At 41.3% G+C, this 22,507-nt stretch overlaps 1 protein-coding gene across 3 annotated transcripts in view; it reads left to right on the top strand.

Moving 5' to 3' along the window:
- Positions 1–22,507, top strand: part of PTPN12 (protein tyrosine phosphatase non-receptor type 12) — a 152,013-nt gene that overhangs the window by 49,636 nt on the left and 79,870 nt on the right. For all 3 annotated transcript variants that reach the window (XR_012903327.2, XM_075926702.2, XM_075926692.2), the window contains exons 3-7: positions 6,323–6,399; positions 9,148–9,243; positions 10,319–10,357; positions 11,283–11,354; positions 13,714–13,773. Coding sequence is in view for 2 of the 3 variants with exons in the window: in XM_075926702.2 (XP_075782817.1) it covers positions 6,323–6,399; positions 9,148–9,243; positions 10,319–10,357; positions 11,283–11,354; positions 13,714–13,773 (344 nt within the window). In the remaining variant the exon portion in view is untranslated. The remainder of the gene's footprint in view (positions 1–6,322; positions 6,400–9,147; positions 9,244–10,318; positions 10,358–11,282; positions 11,355–13,713; positions 13,774–22,507) is intronic.

The following is a 22,507-nucleotide window of genomic DNA, read 5'->3' as shown; positions in this document are numbered from 1 at the left end:
AGTTCCTCTCTGATGCCTTCCTCCTATCATGGGCAGATCTGATGTACATTTTCCCACCAGTTCTGCTCATCAGCAGAGTTCCATCAAAGATTGAGAGAGAATAAAACCAAAGCGAATTAAATGATATTTTCCTGAAACTTCCTTAGGGCCCCAAACTAGGGAGGAGAAACCCACATGTTCTATATAGGTATATGATTGAATGTCTCTTAAAGCTAGTGAGGCTTCTTATATTTATAACTTGCTCCTTGTAAAGCAGTAGGTATTAATTAACCTGCCAAAAATGTTTGCTTGAAGTAAATTATTGTGACAACACCTAACAGTGCTACTTTGTATTTGATATTAGCTAATGAAAAGCTGTAGGATTCTAAACATTCTGTTTAGAAACAATTCTTATGACCTACTTCCTATATTTCCATTCCCGTTAATGATCTAACAAACAGGGTTGGTCTTCGTTAGGGATAGGCTTGCTACTGATGCTCATTCATTTCACCAGAAAGCTTAATACTGTCTTTTGATCTCACTGTTGATTGCTGTGGAGAGCATGATCTCACCGTTTTTGTTTTTTTTTTTTTCTCTCCTCTGGAGTGAGCCACTTTTTATGCAAATCCTCTAATTAAAAAAAAAATCCTACCAGATATAAAAAATGCCTGCTAAATCTCCAGCCACTCATAGTGTCTTTTGGGGAAAAGAGAGTCGACAGGCTATGAATTGCTAATGTGTATTTTTTAAAAAGGCATATTTTAAAAATTTCAAGCCTTCTTTGTATTATTTTGAAGGGCCTAGAGGGGTGGCTGGCACAAGCCAATTTTTTTGATTTGTAAATGACCTTCAATACTAGTTAACAAGGCCAAACTGAAAGTCAGTAACTGTTGCCTGAGCTTAGTCTCCAAGGGCAATCTCCACTCTAGAACACTAAATCAAAAACAGAGTAATTTTGAAACAAAACAAGATTTATTATTCAGTAATTTATTAACATGAATGTGCCAGAATAAGAATTATGAAGAATCACAATCAAAAGGAATGAACAATTAATAAATAATGTGAATTGCCTACATATGTGTTTTCACTCTTCATTTGAAGAACTGTAATATGTTAATGTCTTTTTATTTGTGTGTTGTATTGAAAGTGTCAATTAAGCCTATAGGTTTCCTGAGTCTTAAAATATCCAAGCAACAAACTAGAACGATTACTAAATTGCCTCAGTGGATAGAGAGCTGCTACATCACTGAGTGTACTTTTATTAATATATCTGTCTTTAGAGAAAGAAGCTTACATTTTAAGTTAAGAATTTTGACTGAGGTATTTTCTAATTATGTAATTGTAAATAAACCACTTGATTATGATAGTTCTTAGAGAGCAATATCTGCATGTGTTCAGTCCCTAAACAGAGCTGAATGAGTGCTTTAAAGAATTCTGTAACCAGATTTTTTAAATAAAGTACCTAGCTATTATATTAATTTAGCACAATTATTCAGTCCCAACACTGTCTGGTCACCAAAGATCTGAGAGGGAGTTGCATACTTTTATACCAGAGGTTCAGTTCCTTATGGTTAATACAGAAAAAAAAGAACTGTCTAAATAAAGGCATCTGAGTAGGTGCCTACTAAATCTAAAAGGCAAGACAAGCTGAAAAATTGTTTTAGGTGTAAACCAGGGATTTATAGTATTAATGAAAAGGTTTCCATTGTTGCCCTTTATTTCTTATTGCCATTTTTTTATCTTGGCTGAATTTTGCTTTAAAACGTGAAAATTCTGTTGCTGATATATTTTGTGCTGCCTTGGTATTTCACTTAGCATCTAGTTTACTAGTGGTGCTTCTGGTTGAAAGGCTCATGTTTAGCAATTTCTAAATGGATTGTAGCATTCCTGATGGTTTTTATAGTGTGTTGTATTTGTATTGTTCTTAAAATGATTCATTGACATCAATACTGCAACTCATTAAAGTTGCAAAGGCTTTTTTTAGTGCACTAGATTGACTTGAAATGAATACTAAAAGAATGGTGCTGCAGAGCTGCATTATATTTGACCAGTGCATTTCAGGAAATGCTAGATCCTGCAAGCCAATCAGAAAAATACAAGGAATGATAGTACTATGGCACTGGTGTCACTGTGCTACTGTGTTGTTTAATCTCTTCCACACATTTTGACCACTGGACATCATAAGTCTCATACCAATCTGAAAATATAACACATAGAATCAATGGAATCTGTAATACAATTTAAATACAGGCAGTCCCCGGGTTACATGGATCCGATTTACATCGGATCCCTACTTACAAACGGGGTGAGGCAACCCCGCACTAGCTGCTTCCCCCAGTAGACCAGGGAGACGCGAAGCTAGCGCCCCTCCCCCCACAGCAGACCAGGGAGACGCAGAGCGGCTTTTCTTAGCAGACACCTCAGCTTGAGAATAAAGGACTGAGGGAAGTGAGGTGTGGGAGAATAAAACTGAGCTCTGGAGAAATGTTTGGCTAGAGTTTCCCCTACAATATGTACTAGTTCCGACTTACATACAAATTCAACTTAAGAACAAACCTACAGTCCCTATCTTGTACGTAACCCGGGGACTGCCTGTAACCTGTTATGGCCACAGGGTGCCAATCAATGGGGTTGCTTTGAAATAAACAAAGAATGATGATAATTTGACAGTGGTAAAGCAGTCCCATATAAAGTCCTACAAAATCTGTAACTAAATTCTTTTCTAAGGTTTTAAATTAATAACTGTGAAATCAGAAGAAAACTGTTTGTGATGCTGCATTCAAACTTAAAGTTGTTGACTATGCAGAAGCAAACAATTTTGCTTTTTCTCATGAATTCTTTATCAGTGAGAAGCACGTAAGAGAATGGCAACAAAAAATCACTAAAATGCATGCCAAGAAGCAAGAAAAAAATGTCAAACAAGGTGTGCTTCATTTCCTGGGCTGGAGAAAGATCTGTGATTGGGTTGTTGAATGTTGACAGAATAGCTGCCTTGTCACTAGAACTTGTCTGCATGCTCCACAAATGTAAAAGAATGACACATACAGGTCAGTGAAGCCATCAATGTTTGTCGCATCAGTGGGTTGGTGTACTCGCTTCACAAACCACTGTGGTCTCTGACTTCATCAGCAAACAGAGATAGCACAAAAGCTGCCAAGAGATCTGGAAGGATAAAATTTCATCTTTCCAAAGACTTATAAAACACTAGGGTGCTGTGCCCCTGCTTGCTATGCTCGCCAACCCCCTCTGTCCACTGCAGCTGGATTATGGCCTCTCCTACCCATGCTGCAGCAGGAGGGTGCTTATGGGGCACCCCCATCTGGTCACCAAAGCTCTGTGAGGGATGGATGGAGGCTTAACCCCAATTGGGGCCTTGTTAGCCAGGCTTCATTTTAAATAAAGTAAAATATTATGTCCAACACAAAAAGGTTTCAGCATTGTCTTTGTTTATGGCAGGGGTGGCAAACATTTTGAGTCAGGGACTGCTGGCCCACAGAAAAATCAGTTGGGGACCACATAAGTGAGAAGCAAAAAAAAAAAAAATCCTCCCAAACCCCCCAACCCTCACTGATGTGGCCCCCCACTTAAACACCTCACTCCCCTGGTGCTCCAGCCCCATGCCGAAGGAGAGGGGGGAAGGAATGAGGTTCAAGGCCTCAGGCCAGATCAACTCTCTTTGGGTTCCAGAGTTAGTGGATTTTGTGGCCCCCCCCCCAGGCTCTGGGGTGGGGCCAAAAAGGAGGGATTCAGTGTGTGGGACAGGGCTGCCAGTGAGTGGTAAAGGGCTGAGGGTGTGAGGTCTGGATGTGAGGTAGGGTGCAGGAAGAGGCGGGGTAGGGTGTCTCGCAAGCGGTGAGGGGGCAGGAGTGGGCTGGGGGAGTCGAGGGTCTCAGCATGGAGGTATGTGAGTGTGTTGGGGGTGCGTGGCTCTGGGCATGAGGGAGTGGGGAGCACTTACGGGTCTTTGGGCCCATGCTGATCCCAGGTTCAGCCTCCCACTGTTCCCATTAGCTGGATTCTGGCCAATGGGAGCACAGAGAAAGCACTCCAGCCTCGGAAGGGAAGCGCATCTTCCCTGCACAGTGAGGCTCAGAGCTTTCTCACCCCCTGCCCTTCCCCCCGCCCCCGCACAGCAACCGCATTGGGGAGGAGGGAGGGCAGGGATGCAGTGCAAGGCAAAGGAGACCAGGCAGTTCAGGTCAGTGCTACCGGCTGTCTCCTCACCTGCCTTGCAGAAGTCCTACTTGCTGCTGCAATGGGGTGGGAGGGAGCCAGCCTGGCCTTCAGAGGCAGGCTGGGCTTGGGTCTCACGGGTGGTTCGGTGCTGGGTTCGGGGTGCAGCAGAGGATGGGGATGTGGGGATCCTTGCCCTGTGCCTAGCGCTTCTGAGCCTGCTGGCCCAGCATCCTGAGAGCGCCAAGAACTACATCAGTGTGGCCCTGGAGCAAGTCGTGGCACCTTGGGAATGGGGACCTGTCTCTGTTTCCGTTGAGAGTGGGCCATGCCCCAGGCCTCTCACCAGCTGAAGCAGCCCCTGGGCTGGGGCACAGGCTGCCCGAAAGGCCACAGGCAGAGCTGAGTGGGCAGGACCCTTGGGAGGTGGCAGGGTGGCTTGGCCGTCCCTTAATAGTGTCTGGGCAGGGATCCTGTGTGAGGGCAGAGCCTGTGGATTCAGAGTGATTTGGTGTGTATCTGTTGTCCCGCAGGAAAATTATTTTTTATATAGATAGACAAATTTCAAGGAGTATGCCTTTGAGCTGCCATAGATAGGAGATATGGACAAAACAGAAATAACATTCCATCTTCGGAGCCACAGAACGATAACCACTGTTGGAAAAAATAAAGAATAATAACTTGACAGTGGTAAAGCAGGTGACATTCTTATATAAGTCCTAATTAAAAGCATTGGCCAAGAAAAATCCATTTTGTGGTAATTTTATTGTTTTTGGCAAAGGGATCAAAGCTCTTTCTGCTTTTTAAAAGAAAAAGCTTGCCTAAAAACTTGGTATTTCCTGCTGGTGCTATCATATGTGCACACGAAAAGGAATGGGTGGATGGATGGATGAAAATGGGACTATTGAATGGCAGTAAAAAGTGTGGAATGAAGTAGGGATGTTAAATTTAGTTTAATCAATCAATTGACAAGCTGCAGCGGGGTTAGCTCCTGGCCTAGGAGCTAACCCGGCTGTGGCTCTCCCTTTTAAATGTATTTGTTGTTGTTTCCTGTGGGATGACAGAGTGACATGTCATCTTTGTCCTCATACCACCACCCGCCTCCGCCTCTGTCCTCAGCCGCTTTCTATGACCTGCTGTGGTGCCGTCCCCTCTGGGCATAGGCTGCTCTGGCAACAGCTCCCACTTCACGCAGTGGGGGTCTCCGTCGCCGAGGAGGAGCTGCTGCTGCTGGGTCCCCTCCACCATCTGAGCCTGACTCCTTGGCCACCCCACGTTTCCTGGGGGAAGCTGCTGCTGCAGCAGCACATGATGCTCCGGGGAGGTGGAAGCCGTGCAGCCTCCTCCCTTCCCTCTCCCCGGTCCTTCTTCCTTTGAAGAAAAAGCAAAGCAAAACTGATGGCCTATTTAGAGAGTCTGGCTTGCTGGGAATCACATCATTAGGCAGAAAAAAATCCCAGTCAGGTGAGAGGCATGAGTGTCTTCCCAAAAGAAGTGATGGTTTATTAGCTGGGAAGGTGGTACCTTCGGTGGACTATTGAGGGGAACTCAAGTGCAGTTGCCCTTAACTCTGATAGCAAATATCCTTAAATTAACCCAGACTACAATAGTTCCCCGTGAGTCAGTGTGACTTTCAGAATAGAGTACTGGACAGGATTGGGGAGACCTGGGTTTTATTAACTGATCTCTTGAATGATCTTGGGCAAGTCACTTTGCTATCTTTCTCAGTTTCTCATCTGTAAAACTTGATAATGATACTTTGAGACCCACTGAGGAAAAGCTCTATATAAAACTTGTATAGATATAATATTGTTATGTTTAATATTGCATTACATTTTTGCTTAAATGTTGACAAATTGGAGATGTTACTTTTAACACTATATTGTTTTCAATATATATGTTTTAGGTCCCTGATAATTAGCCATGTTTGTAAATTGTTTGGAGCACCACTGGGAAATTAATGCACAGTTCTAGGTCTTACTTTTCTTTCCCACTTAAATTAGCTTATTCCGAAATTGTTAATGTCATTGACTAACTGATACCTGTTAGAAACTATTATGCATCTTCAGAAACATTTTAATTGCCCCATCAAGCAATATTATTATTTCTGTAATTGATATATCTTAACACATGCTGTAATTCTTCACTTAAAAAAACTATCTTTTTTTAGTTGACCACAGCCGGGTTAAATTGACTTTAAAAACACTCCCGCAAGATTCAGACTATATCAATGCAAATTTTATTAAGGTATGTATTAACATCTGACTACATTAAATACTCTCAGAATTTTGATTTCATAGAAATGCAGTTTTAATTAATATATTGCAAACATTATGAAATAAGAATTCAAACCTTACTATAGAGCATTTCCTGCGCTTTAAAAGAGTTAATGTATTACATGAGTAAAATACTTTTTATTAAAAAATACTTCCATTTGAACTACCAAATCACAGCTTCAGTGCAGGAGAATCACAAGTCTGTCATTCTACTGAGATGTATAGTTCTAAGTAACACAAGACAGACTACTCACAGGAAAATGATAAGCTATTTTAAGGTAAAAAATAAGATGTATATACATAATTTGTATATTAGAATATTTAAGCAAATACATTCATGTGTCTGCATCTCCATGCAGTGGTGAGACTTCGCTGCTTGGAGATGTAAGATATAGACTATTATGTAAATATACAGAGCTTCCAATGTCTAGCAAATATTTGATTGCGGTTTGGGGGCAGGGAGAATTATTTTACTACCTTCATTGTATCATTCTTTCTATAAACATACTTTCTGAGTAGTAGTGTCATGGTAGGATGCTTTTACTCTTTGCCTTTTGCCTTTATGATTTGAAGTGATACAATTCTCAAACTTTCCTAAACCTCTCATCCACTTGTTCTTCTGGGGACAGGCTTTTGATCTGTAACACTTGTTTTAAAAAAAGGTCATATAAGTCTCACTACTTGGACATACATTTAATTTGAGAAATTTTTAATAAATATTTCAGAGTTCAGCCAGATTTTTATGTTCATTAAGAATATTTGGTTTAAATAAAAATATTCTGAATAAAATTGTTAAATCATTGTAAAAATTGACCTTTGAAATACGCTAGTTAAAAGAAGAAATTTAAACACTTGTAATATTCATGAAATTTTAACTCAAGTACAAAATGAATTAGACAAGTACATGAAGATAGACCCATCAATGGCTACTGGCCAAGATGCTTAGATGTGTAACTCTGTGATATTGGCATCCCTAAAACTTGCTGCCAGGTTTTGGGACTGGGTCACAGAGGATGATAGATCACTTGAAAATTACCCTTTTCTTTTCCATTGCCTCTGAAGTATCTGCTAAGTTAGAATATTGGGCTAAATGGGCTATTGATTTGGCCCAGTGTGACCATTCTTTTGTAAGTGTTTGCAGTTTTTCTTCTAATTTGTCTTGATGGCCAAGTTTAATATGAAATATTGTTTCAGATTTAGATCTCTGAAGTAATTTGTTAAAAATGAGAAAAAGAAACTCAAACAAGGAAAATATTGCAGATTTAGAACTTCATATAAACTTTTCTTTTTAAAAAAAAAAAATTACAAAACACCTTTGTCTTAACTTTTTTGTGCTGGTATAAAACTGTAAAAACATACAACAGTGAAATCTTGGTCCATTTTAAAGCCAGTGGATACCCATCTACACCAGGGTGGACAAACTATGGCCCGTAGGTCACATCCTGTTGAACCTTTGTAATCCAGTCCTTGAGCTCTCACCTGGTGGTTGGGAGCTTGCCCCTCTGTAGGGTCAGGGGCTTGCTTTGCCCTGCTCCATATGTGCAGCTGCCTGGATGGCTCCCAGAAGCCTGTCCCCACCCCAAGCGCCAGGTCTGCAGCTTCATTGGCCAGAAACTGGTGGCAGTGCTAGTGGGTGGATCAGCAGTATGCAGAGCTTATAGCCCCATCTCTTTGTGGTAACTGGAGGGAGTTGAGCCATTGCTTCCAGGAGCCACTTCAGGTAAGTGCTGCCTACTGCCTGCCACCCCCAAAACCTCCAGTGTTCCAACTCCCAATCCTGTTCCTGCTCTTTGAACCCTTTGATCCTAGCCCAGAGCACTCTGCTGTATTTCAGACTCCTCATTCTCAGCCTCCCTGGGTCTGCACCCCTACCCAGAGCCTTGTTCCAAGCCTCTGTCTGAGCCCTGAGCCCATTCCTGACCTCTGAACCCCTCCATCCCAGTCCAGAGTATCTTTCTGCACAGCAGATCCCCTCATCCAGAGCATACACCCCCAGCCAAAATCCTCATCACCTTCTCCATGTGCCCCAATCCCCTGTCCTAGCCAAAAACTCCCTTCCACCCTCCAAACCTTTCAGTCTGAACATGGAGTACCCTCGTACAATATGAACTCCTCGTCCCTGGCCTCATTCTGGAGCCCACGTCCAGAGCTGGAGCACTTAACCTCTCCTGCATTCCTACCCCAATTTTTGTGAGCATTCTTGGCCCTCCTAACAATTTCCATACCAAGATGTGGCCCTCTGGTCAAAAAGTTTGCCCACCTCAGTCTGCACTGTTGTTGGTAGCATTTCACCCAGCCTGGCTAGATGGATATGCTCTGGCTCTCCATGAGCTCAAACACAAGGAGTTTTAGTGGACTTATTACTGGGTGCCTAGCCCATACTAGAGTTTCTACTGTACTAATTTGTGTGTGTTAGTTTGTGTGGTGTGAGCACATCTCCATTTATTTAGGCTAGAAGGCATGCTCACAGCGGCAATGTATAGATACCCTTTTAAAATTCCAGTTGTCTTCAGTGTGGCCAAGACCGTGTCTTCAAGTCAGCTGTTTAAGTGTGATGGAGGCTATTTTTGCCAGGAACAAAATACCTGTTGGTGAAAAGAGGACACTGAGAAGATTCTAGATTTACATTTAAATTATTAAATAAGGATTTTTTTTATCCAGTACAGCCAGACTTCTATTGTGAACGTTCAGCCATGTATCTTTTCTTTTGCAATTTTAGGGAGTACATGGGCCAAAAGCATATGTTGCTACCCAGGGACCATTAGCAAATACAGTAATAGATTTCTGGAGAATGATATGGGAATACAATGTTGCTGTAAGTACGCTACTTTTCAAATTTATGTACACACGTGATGAATATTAAGCAACTAAGAAAGCATTTTCAGGGTCTATTGAAACAGTTGGCACAAAGGAATGTTTATAAAAATTGAGCAGCTTAGATTTCCGCCAAAAGTTCTACCAACTGACTAAAACTATTTTTTATATTATGAGCAAACATATTCTGGGTCAATATTGCCAACTATATTATTTTAATTGTATACAAACAACTTAGATGCATCAACTATCTTTTTTTTTTTTTGAATAGGCTTTATCAGTTTAATAAAGCCTGTATGAACTAGCAAAATCAGTTGCAGAAATAAGGGTTAAAACATTTTTTTTAAAGAGAGAGTGCACAAGTGAGTTTAGGAGTAGTCCGTCTCGTCGAGTTCATGTAGTCATATAGTTATGCATTATTTTGATGAATTATTAGTGGAAGCTTAAGTACTATGGAACTTATCTGTTTTCTACTAATTCATGAGCCTTTCATAATTATATAAGTTTATCATTCATAAATTTAAAATATTATTATATTTTAATATTTACTAATGAAATAGTTGAATTAGTTTAACTTTTAAACATTTCCTATCTAGAAGTTTAAGGTAATATTCACAACTCTGAAAAATGGCAGTAAGTCACATTTTAAAACATTGAATGTTATTTCTTTAATTATGCATGAGGAGTGCAAAATTTGTCTTGGCTCCTTCCAGGCAATTTAATTAAGCCAACTATAGTTGTGTCTGCATGCAAAGCATGTAAGCTGCATACATAGATGGAAAAGTTGTTATTGACCTGGCCATTTATACACAATATAAGAACTTAAGTGTATAACTTATAGACTGACTTTTCTCTCACTGTTAATTTAATAATAATAATTTAATAATGTTAGGATGGCAATGAATACAAATAATTGATGGACACAGGACATTTTAGCATTAAAAGTACATACTTCTGAATATGTAATTTTTAATATGCATAACCTCTATTTAAATAATAGAGGTTTAAACATTTCAGTAATAGGCAGTCTGAGCACTTGATCACATAGCAAAGTTATATATTTCTTCCTTTTTCAGATAATTGTAATGGCTTGTCGAGAGTTTGAGATGGGACGGGTAAGTGCTAAAACAGAAGCATGAATAAATACTGCAGCCTCACTTGTTAGGACAGAAGTTTAATTACTGAAGCTTTTTGTGTAAAATCAGTAAATACAAATACAGCTCAATTGCACTGAGTAAAAAAGCCTTTACTATTGTCATTCTTTTTGGAGAGAGATCACAAATCTACTTCCAACAGCCAAGTTGCATCAATATGCATAGAAAATCAGTGAATCTGGTGACTTTTCATTCTACAAAGGTGCTGGGTTTTTTTGATAACTGTAGCACCGTGTTAGTCACACTTTACTCAGTTTTAATAAAATGAAAATAAAGATAAATTTCTAATTACAAAATAATCCCTAGGAATTTAAATAAATATTGGTAGCAGTACTGCTAATCGTCTCACAATAGAAATTATAGAGCTTCTATTGCAAATTTAGACCTAAAAAGGCTGATTCACCATAAATAAGTGATCTTGATTTTAAGTCCTTTAGAAATCCTTGTCAGATGGGAAGGGGCTGATATTTCTGTCGTATTCTCTAGATTTAGTATTTGCAGTGCCAATGTTATTTCCACTATTGCTAAGCCTGTGCATTCACAAAAAAAATTGAATCATGCTCCAAAAGAAGAGCCTTGACATTTTTTTTAAAAAATCTCGCTTTTATAAATAATTTCTTGCTAATATTTGTGGTCTTCTGTTTTTCAAACCATTAAAGTTTATTTTCAAGATTTTTCCTCTGCAACTATGAAGATTGAAATCTTTTTGTTTTATGTTAAATGAAAGTTGAAATTCTTTCTCCATCACAGGACTCTAGAGCAAAAGTTTTAAGAAAAACACCAAATATGAAACATAAAAAATTGCAAAAGTTGCTACTTTTACGGACAGTGATTTTTCTTAAAGTTCCAACTTTGGATTAAATTAGGGCTATACTTTTTCTTATAGAAAAAATGTGAGCGGTACTGGCCTCTATATGGAGAAGAAACTGTAACTTTTGGACCATTTCATATTTCTTGTGTAAGTATAAAGTTTTGTGAACTAATTTGTTTAATGGACTTTACATCTTGGAGAGCTCTTCCTATATCAAATGTACTCAGTAGCATAGGCTCTGAATGCTATTTTGTAATCACATGTAAATTTTAAATGTTTAATTCTAAAACTTCCCATCGATAATACCCAAAAGCGTTGTATGGGAAGCAGCAAGTAAATATTATGGTCTCATCGTTATTTCTCAAATTACTTCTTAAACTTTTTTGGCTCTCTAAAACTGAAATATTTTATTTTGTATTACTTTAATGTTTTCATTTTTACTGGAAATGAAGTACAGTACTTCTAGATAAAGTATTAATGTGAGACTTTCCTTGAGAAAGGAACTAAATTCTACATAGGGTGTGCCTGAAGAGCATGCCTGAAGATCATGCTAGTACACTAGGGAAGATGTATATTATTTATCCCTTCTCTGAATTCTGGTGGCAGAAATCCACACCTATTTTTGACAGTTTGCTTAGCCTATGTGGCTCCAATTATGCTTTAAGGGCCTTTGCATGCTACCATAATATGAAATAATTATGTCTTTACATGTGTGTGCCTCAACTCCAAGTTTCAATACATGTTACTTTTTTTTAAAAGCCCAATTTTTTAACCGGTCGCATGATGCAAACAATGAATAGCCATAGAAGTGGGAATAGAAGCCAGCGAAGCTGTCAAACAGGCTCTGTGTTCCATGGTGTTTGGAAAAATTTGGATTTGCGCAGTCGCTCCAGGGTTCTAATAACCTGTCTGACCTGCTTTTGGGTGATTAGGTAGATGCAGTGTACCTCGTTGTCAAGTTGCTCCAGTCCTACTCAGCAGCTTAAGTATGACTTGATCACCATTTCCAAGTTAGTGTCCAGATTTTAGTGTCCTCATAGTTGTCTTGCCTATGCGAACTGAACTGATTTCAGATCAGATCCTAGGGGACCTACTGCCAACTGTAATGTGAATACAACTGATAACTTTGACAGTGTCAGTAAAGAGGCTAGGGTCTAAATATACATGGAAATTTTCCTTTCTCTGCCCTAGTTGTGTTCTCGCTCTGCTCATTGGAGGTGAGATACTGCACAGGTGATAGTTGCAATGCAATATCTATTTTAAACTCTAGAATACAGTATTGCATACAGCCATTTCCTCAAGCAGTGAGGACAAGGAGATTTCCCCCACTAGGAAAAAAGGTGTATTTTTTAAAAATGTGTTGGCCCCTAATACAGATAGGGCAAGTTGTATTTAACATGTTCATTAATTAAGGTGAAACTTACGGCTTGAACTGTCTTCCTAGGATTTTAAAACCATGGAACATGTTTTAAAATGCATCTTTCTCGTGGACAGAACAGGCCCTAGGTGGTTTCACTGTGGCTACTAATTTTCAGTTTTTAACTACGTATCTCTAGTAACAAAAGGGACTGTCTTGCCTGACTATGCATAGGACTTGAATGTCTCACTTTGATATTCTATATGTAAAATGTGTACTTATGAAATATTTGGTTGAGCGCCAGCAGTGTTTGATACTGCACAAGTTGCAAATAGTTCCTGGCCTGAACTTGTCATTTAAAATTCAGTGATAGACACGACTGCGCTGGGAGACCAGAAAATGGTAACACTTCTTTTGTATACTTAAAAATAGTGTTGATATAGTAGCATTTTAAGTGCCCTTCACATGCAAATTCACTTGAAGTACATTTTAATATGTAATGGAAGTGCATATTGGGATGGAGGTGTCAGTTGTGGCATGAGGTTGGTTGCACTATAAGGCATCAAGAAGAGTCAGAAAATAAAATGTGAGGTGAGGATGCCATCGCATAGGGAGTGAAGAGGGTAAGGAGAGATGCAACAATACAAGCAGGGACTGAACTGTGTCCAATGGTGGAAGGGAAAAAACCCTTAAATTTGAATACGTGATGGAGCAATTCAGGTAGGGGAGAAACATGATCTGAGTGCACAACAAGGAGGGATGAATTGAAGGAGGTAAGTTAGAAGACAGGGAGGCTTGAGAAACCTTAGACTCAAGCTACAGGGACATAACTTGGAAATATGGTAGAGAGATGTGACAGAATTTGGTGACAGCTTAATTTTATGGGGAAATTTCATTTCTAAATAGGGTAGCCTTTGGGTAAGATCTTAACTGATTTGTTTAACCCCAAATCTTCTTTCATTTAAAAATGGTTAAACATCCTACACGGCAGATAGATGGCTTTTACACTGACACTTCAGGTGAGTCTTAAATTGCCAAAAAGTGAATGATTTTGTTCATGTGCTACTGTAGAGAATCAATTTTGAGATTTATATCTAATTTGTGGTATATTAAATTCCTATCCACTCACAAATGTTTCCTCCTCTTTAGGAAGCTGAACAAGCAAGGACAGATTACTATATTAGAACACTATCACTTGAATTTCAAAACGTAAGTAGTTAAAAACTTTTCAGGTTTTCCCACTCTGGACAGTTGCTCAAATAGACAATTTTTGTTCCATGTTGTTAGTCTTAATCTTGTATGATTTAAGATCAAAGATCTGGTGGTAAATAATCATGGAAATATACAGAAAAATCAAGTCACTAATAATTATCTTGATTCTGTGTTTATGTACATTACCAAGTTTGTAAGGATTATGAATAATTTAATTACAACAAACAAAAGGTTCATGCTATATTTTAGCATATTACCTGTTCTTATGGTAGTGCTTTTGTGGTTAATCAAATCTTTGGGACATTTATTTAGTAGTGTTCATCAACAAAATTATACCAGATGAAGTTCTGACCCTGTATTGTTAAAGGTCCCTGAAGATATGCTGTTTACACTAAACTTGTGGATCAGATATTCAGCTAATCTGTAGGAGTAAAAGAAGCTTTTTGGTCCCGCCAACCTTTTTACTGCCTTTTAAAGTGTGATCTTTTTCATTGATTATAATTGTGCTTCTGACAAACTTATCTGACTGCCCACTCTATAGATTATTTATTAGCCTGAGAGTTCTTCGTGATGTTTTGTTTGAAATATTTTAATGCCCAGTTATATCCACTTGCCTTGTTATCTCTGTTTAATGTAAAAATGATGCAGTTCTTCAGTCTAGCTTAAGACTTAACAACATAGAACGAATAAAATTTCCATCTGCGCTTCAAAATCTTACTGACATGGCCTCTGAAAATATTTTTGGTTCATCTAATAGATGCTTTTAGCTTTTGTTTAGTAGGTGCTGACCTTCCTGCTTTTGCGTGTCACTTTGTTTTTGTCAGTTGAAGTCTGTGGGATTTAGAGGATGCAGTCAAAGCTCAAAATAGAAATAAAATCAGTGCTCAAAGCACTCTTTCTGCCATGGAAAAACTTATCAACGGTAGCATTACTAAAATTGCACTTTCAAGATCTATTTCATTGGTTAGAATAAGAATCTTACGAGTATTATTCCTGATACTTAAGTTCTTACAATTAATGTTTAGTGTGAACACCAGTTATTAATACTGATATATTTTCATGTTAGTTTATTTGGAAGTTATGAATGTTAATCCTTAAGAATTGCCATCACTTTTTTGTGAAATAAAGCTATGTTGTTCTTCAAGGGATGTCCCGATGGGTGCTCCATATGAAGGTGAGACAGCACTCGCTGTGACTGATGTCTGTTGCCTCAGCATCATCTAAAAGGGGATACACATGTATACCTCACCGCCTCTTCCCCTTGCACTGGAAATGTGTATAAATAATAGCATTGTCTGACAGCCCACAGTTCCTTTTCTACTTGCTTTGGTCTGGGATAAAACACAAAGAAATGGTCTTGAGGATCCTAGACAAGTAGATCTCCAATCCTCTGCACCATTTTCCAGTTTTGGGGCATGAGTTTTCATGAACTTTGGTCCCAAAAAATGTGTGTACCAGCACACTTAGCAGCAGCAATTAAACTGTTAGTCCCAAGCAAGCCCATGGCATCATTAAAATTGTCAGTACCATGAAAATCATTGGCACCAGACAAATCTCTTGCATCATCTATAGACACTTCACAGGAATACATCCTTCGTTTGATATCAAACCATATATTTGTCTGAACATGCTTTTTTTCTCTTCCACAAAACTTTAGATACCCTGAAGACTTGCCTGGTATCGGATACTCCTAAGTCTCTACTTTCAATGTCACCTTCTCCTCCCTGCCCTCCAATCCCTTCTCCCCAAACTCAGTGCTTCTCTCTTTCTCCACGGAGGATAGTACCCCCGTATCCCCATATCACTCCCTCATATACCAGGCAAATCATATCTGTTCACCTTAATTATCTTGGTATCCCGGTATGGTCCACTATCTTGGCATGGACTACGTTGGATAGAGACATGTGTTTCATTTGCTGTACACTGGCCTCGTGCCAAGTACTGGGAATAGTTTGGGAAACCCTCCGAAGGAGCAAAGACTGAGACCCATAGCTCTTTCTCCTCCATCAGTTTCTTGACCTCTGGCATAAGAAACTTTTGGTACTAATTTGAAGAGGAGGAATAATAGGAGGAGGCGTCACCATTTTTTCCCTTCTCCTCCTCCCCTGATGAGGGTGTCATGCCTCCATCTCCTACTAGGGATGTAAATTCCCATTTCATTAGTTAATTGGTTGAATGTTAAGTTTAACTGTGTAACTGATTAAATGGGGCAGCCAGGCTGGAGCAGGATCCCTCCTCCCAGCTCTGCCATGGTCATAGGTGTCTCCAGCTCGGTTGGAGCACTTGCTGTGTGCTAGGGCTGGGCCCACCATAGTTAGCACCTGCTCTAGCCAGGCTGGAGCACACCCTGCTTGTGGTGGGCCCCTTAGGGCTGGAGCAGCCCCTGCCTGCACAGGCCAGAGGGGCTGCTCCAGTCTCCACTGGTTAACTGTAACCAGCAGTCTCACCCTTAGCAGGTTATCATTAAGATCCATATCGCCATCTGTCAGTGACTTCAGGCATTTTCAGGATTCATTTTGCAGGATTGCAGAGTCCCTGTAAATTCCTTTGGAGGAGGTCAAGGACCAGCTGTATAAATTGCTTATGTCCTCTTCTTCCAGAATCTCACTAAGAATCAATGCTATCAACTGTGTAGAGCTGATCTCGCAGACCCCTGAATCCATCTCTCTGACCTGCAAACATGCCAAAAGCAAAAAATGTTCTGATAAAGGGTGCAGAATTTGTATTTTCATGTCCTAACCTGGATTCTTTCGTGGCCAATGCAGTGCAAGGAGGCGGTGTTCGCTACCAAGACAATGTTAATTATCCAGATAGGGATTGGAAATGTATTGGACTTATTTGGACACAAAGCATATTTATCAGCCCTCCTCCAATTTAAAATCTTCAACTACAAAGCTGATATGACTAAGTACAGTTACATAAAATATTTTAAGTTGGAGGAACTGTGCCATGACCTTCCAGAGGTCAAGAAAGAGTAATTCCAGTATATAATATTGGAAGGTGATACCTTCTAGCTCTCACAATCATGAAGCTTCATGAGACTTTGCAGACACCACTTTCTGATCCATCACAAATGATGTGGTCATGAGGCACATATCCACTTACCAAGTTTTTCAAATCCTGGTATAGGCAAGGTGGAGCAAAGTCCCACTCTTTGTGAGCAGATGCAGTTAAACTGGAGAACTGGTGTTTCCAACACAATGGCATCAATTCAGCAGTGTACTTCTCTGAACACCAAGACACCTTCATGGATACACTAAGCAGCAACGTCTTCCATGATTACAAGTGGTAACTGGATCAGTCCATCTTTAACTGATGGGATTACCCCTATTATAGACTCCCTTTGCCACACAGCACAACATCCACTGCCCTCTGGGACATGAGTATATAGGAGATGCATTCCTCGTAATATGAGACACATCTGTCTTTTGTGCCTGTCCCTCCTATTCTGAGAAATGTGCAAAATACAGGAGGACTGAGTTCATGTCATAGCTCTGTCATGGCCATGGCATGTCTGCTATATGTACCTCCTCCACATGATGGTATGCCAACTGATCTCTCTCTACCCAATGTCACAGCTCCTTTTGCTGGACACCTCCTCTATTCCAATGCCTAGATGCTCAATCTGAAAGCCTGGCTTCCAGCATGTTTTGGGCACAGACCAAACTTTTCAAATAGCAGGCCTTCACATGACTAGATAAGCTTACATTCACAAATGAACTAGATTTCAGTACTGTTACTCTTTCCACTCAGCCAAAGCAGCACACGTTCCACTAGCACTTACCTTGGACTACATGCTAGTCGATAAACAAGAGTTATCCAGCACTTGCATATCCGTACACTTTGTAGCAATCACTATTTTTTTTACTGCCTCATAGTCAATCTGTGTCTCATATCTATTCATAACATTCTTTCTGAAGGATCTCCAAAATCTTTGAAACTTGATGACTCCTTGGAGTCATGGAGGACTTTGTCCTCCTCTTACATCCTCTGATTAAACCTCTATTTTGAACCAATGGCAACCTGTTTTTATGTGCATCTATGAAAGAAAACAGCTTTCCTTGTTGCCATCACTTCAAACCAATGAGTAAGCAAAATTGCAACCCTTATGTCAGAAGTAGGGAACCCCTGGCCTGCAGGCTGCTTCTGGCCCACCAAACAATTTAATCCAGCTCTTGGAGGGGGATCTAGTGGCTGTGAAACGCTGCAGGAGGTCCCAGGGGCTGCTTTAAAAGCTTCCCCCAGCCTCCTCTGCAGCCTGATTCCTCTCCTGAATGTGGGAGAGGGGTGCAGGAGACCTGGCCAGAGGGGGAAAGCGCCTCCTGCTGGAGCTCCTGAGTAAACAGGAGCTCCAGCATTTCTGTGCTTGCTACCCCCGCCTCCTCGCACCAGACAGCTGTGAAGGGGCTGGAGCTGTTTAAGGGAGGCATGCAGGGACTGGGAGAGAAGGGGAAGAGTGAAATACATTCCCTGAGTGGGAGGAAATGAAATGGAGGTGGGTCGGACTGCTCCAGTGATGTGAATGTGGAGTCTGATAGGCACTGCTGATGAAGATCTCTAATCCTGAGCACGGGGAGATGCCACATCTAATGTGGAGCACTCATAGGAACACACATCTCAATGTCAGTTACTCCACAGGGTGAGTAACCTTTTCTTGAATAAAATGCTGGCAAGAGGAGAACTTAAATTATTGTAAAATATTTAAGTTCCATTAATACAGGCAGTCCCCGGGTTACGTACAAGATAGGGACTGTAGGTTTGTTCTTAAGTTGAATCTGTATGTAAGTCGGAACTGGCATCCAGATTCAGCCGCTGCTGAAACTGACCAGCAGCTGACTACAGGAAGCCTGAGGCAGAGTTGCTCTGCCTAGGGGCTTCCTGGAATCAGCCGCTAATCAGTTTCAACAGGCTGAATCTGGACGCCAGTTCCGACTTACATACAGATTCAACTTAAGAACCCCAGGCGTCCCCAAGTCAGCCGCTGCTGATACTGATCAGCGGCTGATTCCAGGAAGCCCTGGGCAGAGCAACTCTGCCTCGGGCTTCCTGTAGTCAGCCGCTGGTCAGTTTCAGCAGCGGCTGACTTAGGGACACCTGGGGCAGAGCAGCTGGGTTGCTCCAGTAGCGCCGCTCCTCGGCGCTACTGGAGCAACCCAGCAGCACCCCAGCTGCTCTGCCCCAGGCGTCCCCAAGTCAGCCGCTGCTGAAACTGACCAGCAGTGGCTGAATCAGGACGCCTGGGGCAGAGCAGCTGGGGTGCTGCCGGGTTGGTCCAGTAGCGCCCAGAGCGGCGCTGCGGGACCAACCGGCAGTGCCCCAGCTGGTCTACCACAGGCGTCCGGAAAAAAGCCTGGTCTGCTTGGGGGGGGGGGGGGGTGCACTAGCTGCGCTCCCCCCCCCCCCCCCAGAAGACCAGGGAGACGCGGAGCAAAGCCGCGGGCAGCGGGACAGCCCAGACGCGCTACGGCTGTCCCGCTGCCGGCGTCCTCGGCGGCTTTGCTCCCCGTCTCCCTGGTCTGCTGGGGGGGCTACACCCCCAGCAGACCAGGGAGACACGGAGCAGCTTTTCTCGTCCCGGAGGACGCGGGCGGCGGGACCGCGGTGCATCTGGGTGTCCTGCCGCTCCCGTCCTCCGGGGCGAGAAAAGCCCCATTCGTAACTGTGGATCTGACATAAGTCGGATCCGCGTAACTCAGGGACTGCCTGTAGTTTGAGAATTCTTGTACACACTCACAGTAATTCTATGAAAAACAAAGGGTTTAAATATTTTCATTTGTTTTAATGGAATAAGAGCTCTTGTATAATTTTATTATATAACTCCTTGTTGCATTTAGAAATTAGAATAGCTTAGCATTCAGACCTGGTCATGGTAATAAGTATTGGAAGTTCTTTTGTCTTTTTGCTAAAAGAAATCAAGCTCACTTACAAAATAACTATTTAACAATGCAGGAATTGACCCTTTTCTTCAGAATTATATTTCTTAAGGGCAAATTTATAGCTCAGAGCTGGGGAGGGCCACTTACGCTTCTAGTCAGGTGGCCAGCAATAATAAACATAACTAGCTTGAAACAGTGTTGGTAAGGTACGTAACTATCCAGGCTGGGGTTTGTAGTGATAAGCAGTGTTACTAAATGAATGTTACAAGCTATGGTCTTGTGCTTGGTCAGATATTCTCACTTAAAGGCATTTCCTGTCCCTAAAAATAGCTGAGATCTCAACCATTTCAGATAGTTGTTCAGAAAAAAAGCTTACAACAGTACACACTGTTCATGTATCAGTTTATTTTGTTTGTCATGCCTTCCTATGGCTTGGTAATCTATAAAGCATCCTAAATTTTCTGTTTCTTAGCAATGTTTTTTGGCTACCCCCACTAAATAGGCTCAGAAGGACTTTGTGTATATTGTGGTATATGTATGAATTGTTCCTTACATTTTTCTGCGGTGCCCTCTGTGCATTGTTACATTTGAAGAATTTTTAAAGAAATGAAGAGCAGGTTATTCTCTTTAACAATTGAACCATATGGGAACTGGATAATTCAGGTTTATTCTTGATGAATTTTAGCTTGTTCCTCAGTTTGCATCAAACTGTTTGACCTATCAAGTCTGCAGTCCCAGTTTAGTTCCCTTGAGACTCCTGTCCACTATGTCACAATAACAGTAGTACCAAAACAGTCACAATTGGTGCTTGCTAACCCTCTCCCTGCACCAGGAAGCTTATGGGAATTATCCAGTTCCCATCAGTTTATAGATTGAATCAACTTTTCCCCGAGATAATTGGTCTCTCTAGGACAAAATCATTGGGACACATTGACAGCTTATTTTGGGGAAGCTTCCTACTTGTACATAACCTGTTTGGTCAATAAAGGGATTTTTTTTCCTGAACATGAGCATCTAATTCTCTAATAATTTTTTTTTTAAAAGTTACACTGAGCACTCTTGCTTGTTAGATTACTATCTTTGTTTTAGTTCATGATGATACACTCATCAAAAGCATGAGTTTACAAACTGTTTTTCTGCCAATCCTGCATGCTCTTCCTGGGAATTGAATGAGGAGTCCTGTGGCACCTATACACTAACAGATTTATTTGGCTTTGGGTAAGAACCACTTGCTCAGATGCATCTTTATGATGCCACTGGACTCCTCATTGTTTTTGCAGGTACAGTCTAATATGGCTAGCCCTCTGAGACTTGGGATTTGAATGTCATTCTGGGTCTTCCCTTCTTTGAACATCTCCACAGTTCATAAATGCTTTGTAGGCAAGATGTACAAGACAGAATAGAATCTTTCTTAGCTATATTGTTTTTGTAGGTCCAACAAAAACTGAGGTCTGTACATCTGAGTTACTCTGTGGCCTGTCGTTTCCTGTAGCTCCTTTTTGCAACAATGGGCTTAGAATCATAGAACCATAGAGCTGGAAGAGACCTCAGAAGGTCATCAAGTCCAACCCCCTGCTCTAGGCAGGACCAATCCCAACTAAATGAACATGGCCAGGGCTTTGTCAAGCCGAGACTTAAACACCTCTAGTGATGGAGACTCCACTACTTCCCTAGGTAACCCATTCCAGTGCTTCACTACCCTCCTAGTGAAATAGTTTTTCCTAATATCCAACCTGGACCTCTCCCACCACAACTTGAGACCCTTGCTCCTTGTTCTGCCATCTCCCACTACTGAGAACAGCCTTTCTCCATCCTCTTTGGAACCTCTCTTCAGGAAGTTTAAGGCTGCTATCAAATCCCCCCTCACTCTTCGCTTCTGCAGACTAAACTGACCCAACTCCCTTATCCTCTTCTCATAAGTCATATGCTCCATCCCCCTAATAAGTTCGGTTGCCCTCCACTGGATCCTCTCCAATGCGTCCACATCCTTTTTGTAGTGGGGGGCCCAGAAACTGGACACACTATCTCTAGATGTGGCCTCACCAGAGCCGAATAAAGGGGAATAATGACCTCTCTGGATCTGCTGGCAGTGCTCCTCTTAATGCAACCTAATATGCATTAGCCTTCTTGGCTACAAGGGCACACTGTTGACTCATATCCAGCTTCTCATCCACTGTAACCCCCAGGTCCTTTTCTGCAGAACTACTATTTAACCGGTTGATCCCCAGCTTGTAACTATGCTTGAGATTCTTCCATCTCAAGTGCGGGACTCTGCACTTGTCCTTATTGAACCTCATCAGATTTCTTGTGGCCCAATCCTCCAATTTGTCTAAGTCACTCTGGACCCTATCTCTGCCCTCAAGCATATCTACCTCTCCCCCTAGCTTAGTGTCATCCCGTAAACTTGCTGGCTGTGTCTAGACTGCCATGATTTTCCACAAATGCTTTTAATGGAAAAGTTTTTTCATTAAAAGCATTTGCGGAAAAGAGCGTCTAGATTGGCACAGACGCTTTTGCGCAAAAGCACTTTTTGCTGAAAAGCGTCCGTGCCAATCTTGACGTGGTTTTGCACAAGAAAGCTCCAATTGCCATTTTCGCCATCGGGGCTTTTTTGCACAAAACAGCTTTTACCTGTCTACACTGGCCCTCTTGTGCAAAAGCATTTGCGCAAGAGGGCTTATCACTGAGCGGGAACATCATAGTATTTGTGCAAGAACACTGACAATCTTACATTAGCAGCTGCTTTTGCGGAAAAACTTGGCAGTCTAGACGCAGCTGCTGAGGGTGCAATCTATCCCCTAATCCAGGTCATTAATAAAGATATTGAACAAAACCGGTCCTAGAACCGAACCCTG

The sequence above is a fragment of the Pelodiscus sinensis genome, chromosome 1 (genome assembly GCF_052426305.1).
Source record: "Pelodiscus sinensis isolate ZL-2025 chromosome 1, ASM5242630v1, whole genome shotgun sequence".
NCBI classification, from domain to species: Eukaryota; Metazoa; Chordata; order Testudines; family Trionychidae; genus Pelodiscus; species Pelodiscus sinensis.
The sequence above is the reverse complement of the archived record's forward strand: the minus strand, read 5'-3'. Positions and strand labels throughout refer to the sequence as shown.